The 5,710-nt window shown below is 35.1% G+C and overlaps 1 protein-coding gene across 1 annotated transcript; it reads left to right on the top strand.

The window, feature by feature from the left end:
• The first annotated feature begins 1,770 nt into the window (after positions 1-1,770).
• LOC110029459 (probable 2-oxoglutarate-dependent dioxygenase At5g05600) lies at positions 1,771-5,283 on the top strand. Its single transcript, XM_020731761.1, has 3 exons — positions 1,771-2,327; positions 2,397-2,727; positions 4,842-5,283. Exons 1-3 carry the CDS (start codon positions 1,828-1,830, stop codon positions 5,085-5,087), a joined length of 1,077 nt encoding a protein of 358 aa, XP_020587420.1. The 5' UTR covers positions 1,771-1,827; the 3' UTR covers positions 5,088-5,283.
• The last annotated feature ends 427 nt before the right edge of the window (positions 5,284-5,710 follow it).

Raw genomic sequence — 5,710 nt, 5'->3', positions numbered from 1 at the left:
TTATCCAAACAACTTCACATTTATTTTTGCAGTAGCTTTATAATAGCTGTAGCTTTTTGAAAAGGCAACTACCACCCCAAACACACCAGTAATCTGTTAGCACATAAATTATATAATATACTCATATAAAAAAATAAAGACGTATCAAATATTCTTTAAAAGTCGTTATGATTAAGTTTTATTTGACAGAGTTTTCTTATTTACAAATTTTGTCCCTCTAAATAATGCTAGAATATTAACATTATCCTATAATTAAAAAATAAGTAATTTATCCAAAGTTGAACTTGAAACAAAAAAAATACTCTTAATATTAAATTCTCTTATAAGTAATGTCAATGCATAAGTGGGAGCACATGCAGCTCTTTTTCTTTCCCAAATTTTATATTTGTTTGAATTATATATATATATATATATATATATATATAATCTTAATTAAATTAATAACAGCATTTGTAGATATTTACTTAGCCTCCCAAATTAGAATGCTTTACTTTTATTATTTATTTATTTTATTTAAAGTCCAACCGCCCTCGGGTGCCAGTGAGTCAACTAGACTTAAAAGTTGTCATGTGCTCGACTCAATAAGTGGCTCGTGAGTTGAGCTCGATGAGCTAACAAGCAAAGTTCAAGCCAGCCCTCACTTAACTTGTTAGCTTGTGGGTGGGCTCATTTAAAAAAATATTATAATCAAAATACATTAAGTTCCAAAACTTTATCTTTTAAGATATAAAAAATATTAAAAAAATTATACTTTCCATTGTATATTTGATCATTTTTGTTATTTATATTCTAATTACTCATTCTATATATAATCTTATTATAAAACTCACTAGACATAATATCATTTTCTCTACTTGCTATTAAACAGGTCGGCTAGCGAGTTGGCTTGAACTCGTAGAAGTAAACTCGAAATCGATAAAGTTAACCAAACTCAAGCTGAAGCTGAGGGTGTCTCGGGCTTCACTAGCCTTGTTCACGGAAAAAATTTGCGTGCAATAGACGTACGCAGCAGTGCGTGCGGTATTAGTTATATGGAGGGTACAAGGGGGTTACATCCACAGTATAAGCCCTTGTAACTTTCCTGTAATCTCCCTGTAACTTACGTGTAACCTCTTAATATATGATAACAGAAGCGCAAAACTTATTGTAGGGTACAGATAGGTTACAACAAGTTACAGGGAGGTTACAAGGGGTTATACCGTGGATGTAACTCCCTTGTACCCTCGGTATAACCTCAATATCGCACGCAGCACTGCGTACGTCTATCGCACGCAAATTTTTTCACACCCCTTTACATCCCCCACCCGTATTTATCGCGTTTTCTTCAATTCATTTATTTACCCTCCTCGTGGCTTTCGCTGCATTACACCATGTCTACGTTTAAGAAAACATCTCTCGTTCAATCCTTTGAAAATGCTCTCACCGGAACCTTATTTTATGTTGTTTTGAGTTCACGAGTTCAATCATCTCTTCTGTTGCTTCAAATCACATTTTGTTCTGACGCTTCGAAATCAAAAGGTTTAAAAACCCTGTTAATGAGATCCTTGAGGAATTTCATAAAGCCTTAGAGAAGATAAAGTTTTTATAATCATTTTTCTTTAAATATTATAATTGATTGTGTCGAAACGCACATAATAAATATTTTATTCATGAAATAATATAACTTGATCCACCGTAATTTTTTGGCAAAGATAAACCTGAGGTGGCCTAGTTCCTATCCAAATTTTCATTTTCAACCCCCGCACTTCAATATTCACATCCTAGCTCTCCTCCTCTCCTTATAAATTAGTGAAACCTTCCCCAGAACCACCGCATAAACTGAAAACAATGGATTCATTACTCCATGAATGGCCGGAACCCATCGTCGCCGTTCAATCCATCGCCGAAAGCGGCGCCACATTAATCCCCGTAGACTACGTGAAGCCCGCTGCCGATCGGCCTGCTGTTGCCGGAACCACCGCCGCTCGTGAACTAAGCATCCCTATCATCGATCTAGGGAAACTTAAAACAGGCGTCGTTGATTTTTATGCCGTGATACGTGAGATCTCTGATGCTTGCCGTGAATGGGGATTCTTCCAGGTGGTGAACCATGGTGTCGATAATGAATTGGTTAATGCCGTGATGGGGGTTTGGAGAGAGTTTTTCCACCTTCCAATGGAGGAGAAGAAGAAGTTGGCTAATTCACCAGTAACTTATGAAGGTTATGGAAGCCGTCTTGGTGTTGAGAAAGGTGGGGCGCTAGACTGGGGCGACTACTTCTACCTTCATATTCTGCCACACAGTGTCAAAAACTATGATAAGTGGCCAAATGTCCCCTCTGCATGCAGGTACTGTGCTCTCCCGACTAAGAATACTGTTTGTCCATATTGAGTTATTGAATATGTGGTGTATTACAGGGAAATTACGGAGGAGTACGGGAGGCAGATGGTGAGCTTATGCGATACGGTTATGAAGGTGCTGTCAATAGACCTGGGGTTTGACGTAGGGTTTCTAAAGGAGAGGTTTGGAGGAGAAGATATTGGAACATGCATGAGGGTTAATTACTATCCTAAATGCCCGCAACCCGAATTAACGTTGGGGTTGTCTGCACACTCTGACCCGGGCGGGCTTACTGTACTTGTGGCTGACCATGAGGTTCCCGGGCTTCAGGTGCGCGAGGGGAGCGCTTGGGTCAACGTCAGCCCGGCCCCCAATGCACTTATCGTTAATGTCGGAGATCAGATTCAGGTTAGTATGGCCATGTTCTCCATGGTAAGAGAATTTTTGATATATTTTTCTTTATGTACCATAGTTAAGTTTTACATTGATATTTGTTTTTAGAAGTTCTTCATGGTGATTTAAGTATAAGAGGACACTAATGTTATTGCAAAATGGATGGAGAAAAGTGATAAATATTTATTGTATTTTTATGGTTATACTTTGCTTATCCAAGTGAAAGAAAACGATGGCGTACTTAAGATTGATGGAATAAATTCTATCCGTTACTTGTAGCTCATAACTATGTAATGGTTTAAAAATCTATGCTTTCAATTAGCAAATCACTATGCTAGTATGATGAACAATGGTTAATTGATGGTACTAACTATTGATACTATTTATGTGCTACTTTCAAATTTACTCATAAAAACGCTATATTTTTTGTCTTTGCACAAGTAGCATGTTGATGTCTCACGTATAAAGTCCATTCAATATGAGCATTTTTAAAAGTAAAAAATAGAATATATTTATTTTAATTATGCACATAAAAATAACACCTTTTCCCGTATTTTAAAAGCCAGATACATTTTTTCATGCATCCATTTAAAACACTACAAAATCCAATGTATATAATTATTAAAGTTGTGTGTGAGATGTGTAAATGCATAAGAATTGTGTGCTAACTTTCTCTTTATTTTATAAAATAGAATCCATATTAACAAGGAAATAAATATATTTCTTTCCTTATGGTCAATCCACAGATTTTGTTGACAAGTGTTTTCACCGAGTTGCTAAAGCACAGTTAAGCTCCCGACAAAAGAGCCCATTTAAGCCATGTGCTAAATTAGACTATGTAATAAAGTTTTTTAGTGGCATTTTCGTGCCTATCTACTCTTCCCATTATTACGAAGGTAGGTATTTTGTCCTTTACATAGAATTTCTTCTCCTTAAGGATCTATTTGAAAGAGCTTTCTCAATGTTTTATTTTTCAGACCGTCACTATTATTTTGTTTGAGAAATTGTTCTCTTGCTATTTTTTAAGATTTTTCTGGTGTCAGTCAGAAAGCTACGCTTCGATTTTTTTTTTAGAAAATAAATTTATAATTGTCACTACACATTTTCTTAAGAATTGTTGCTTCACAAATGATTTTTCAAACAGCTATAGCCGTTCCAAACTGACCCAACGTACAATCTAGGGATTGATAGTGATTTGACCCAGTAATATAAACATCTCCATTAGAGAAAATATTGGGAGATCGATGAGGGAAATAATGAGAGAGAGCAACATTAAGGAATTTAAGTTAGAAGCTTTTGATATATTTATATGACGAGTATAAAATAAATAATCAAATCATATTATTTTATCGGAATTACAGTACAATATAAATTAGTTTAGAGGAAAAATGAGTTTGATTGTTATTTTATAGTGAAAAAAAATGTATGGTCTCAAAGTTTTTTGTAAATGCCTTGTAAATCTTTTGAAATATCATTTTCATTTCGGTTTCCTCTCAAGTTGAATTAAAAGCACATGGCATAACTTTTTAAATCATATTAATAGCATTATTTCACGCACGTTTTATTTATATATTTTTTTTCTACCATTTAAGAGACTAAGTGCGCGCAGTAACAAGAAGGTGATTGTTTCGTAAATGAGATTGTTATACTCAAGAAAAGAATACATACGAAAACTGGATGCATCTGTAGTCCAATGGTGGGGCACCACGTGTCAAGTGGGCCCCACTATATTTAACATGGAACAATGCAATGTATTGCGGTGGGGCCCAATTTATACGTGTTGCCCCACCACTGGTCTCCGGACGCAAATTACAACCAGAGTCAGGATGGTAATACTTTCTCGCTATCCTCAAACTTTTTGTACTCTCAATCTATTAAATAAACACACATTAATATAGAGCAATACAATGTAAATGTCAAATTAAAGAATTTACAAGCTATGTTCACTAGAAAATCTCTCTTGAGATATCAACGAGTCATATGTGCGAGCAATATTTGATGAATGCCATTTTTAATATTTGATTTAAACAAAAATTAATACAATAAATTTAACTATTTTGCTGTTTGTTTTTCTTCATAAATGCAACTCAGATACATTCAACCGGACACTAAAAGTTGACATGCCACAGGTATTGAGCAATGCAACATACAAGAGCGTGGAGCACAGAGTATTGGCTAATGCAGTCCAGGAACGATTGTCGATCGCTTTCTTCTACAATCCGAAGAACGATCTGCCATTAGAGCCGGTGAAGGAGCTCGTAACGCACGAGAGACCGCAGCTTTACAGAGCAATGACCTTCAGTGAGTACAGGCTCTACATAAGGAAAAAGGGCCCAAGGGGCAAGACACAGGTCGAATCTCTCGAGGCCATGTGATAAATAATATTGAAATGTCTACTAACATGTTATATGTGCTTGGTCATTCAGTACACTCATAATGAGGTAAACATTTCACAAGATCTGTACAACATCCGAAAGTACTTTGGCCGAACCTATCTGGATATCTACTCTTTATTTTTAGCACTTATTATACATGCTTTTTGGCTATCCTTTTCTGTCCCTTCTTCTTTGCTGACTTACTTGTTGAATGTTACTGCTTGTTCTCTTTTTTTTTTTTTCTCTTAACCAAGTTTTTCTCTGAATTTTACATGAAATAGCGACCATGCAAGAGACATTGCAAGCATGAGGCAAGAGACGACTATTCTAATCCCACGTGATGGAAAATTGAAATGAGGCTTTCAGATAAAAATAAAAAAAATAAAAGAAATAATAATGATGTGATAATGACACAATGCTTTCAAGATTATTTATTTCAGAAACAGTTATGGATTGCTTTCAATGTTCAACTATTAGACAGATCTTAACTTTTAAACAAGCTAATATTATAATATTTTAATTATATAACTATAAAGGATATCTGAATTATTGGGGTTGAGATAATTAAGTTTCCATTAATGATGAGTGCTACATGAGGTTAAAATTCATATAGATCTTATTAA

Source organism: Phalaenopsis equestris, unplaced genomic scaffold, assembly GCF_001263595.1.
Source record: "Phalaenopsis equestris unplaced genomic scaffold, ASM126359v1 Scaffold000573, whole genome shotgun sequence".
NCBI classification, from domain to species: Eukaryota; Viridiplantae; Streptophyta; class Magnoliopsida; order Asparagales; family Orchidaceae; genus Phalaenopsis; species Phalaenopsis equestris.
This window is presented reverse-complemented; position numbering and strand designations above follow the sequence as displayed.

Excerpts from the sequence above, each read along its gene's own strand:
- LOC110029459 (XM_020731761.1), top strand. The coding sequence starts at position 1,828 with ATGGATTCATTACTCCATGAATGGCCGGAACCCATCGTCGCCGTTCAA. Across the intron at positions 2,328-2,396 it reads AATGTCCCCTCTGCATGCAG|GGAAATTACGGAGGAGTACG; the intron begins GTACTGTGCTCT and ends GGTGTATTACAG. Across the intron at positions 2,728-4,841 it reads ATGTCGGAGATCAGATTCAG|GTATTGAGCAATGCAACATA; the intron begins GTTAGTATGGCC and ends GACATGCCACAG.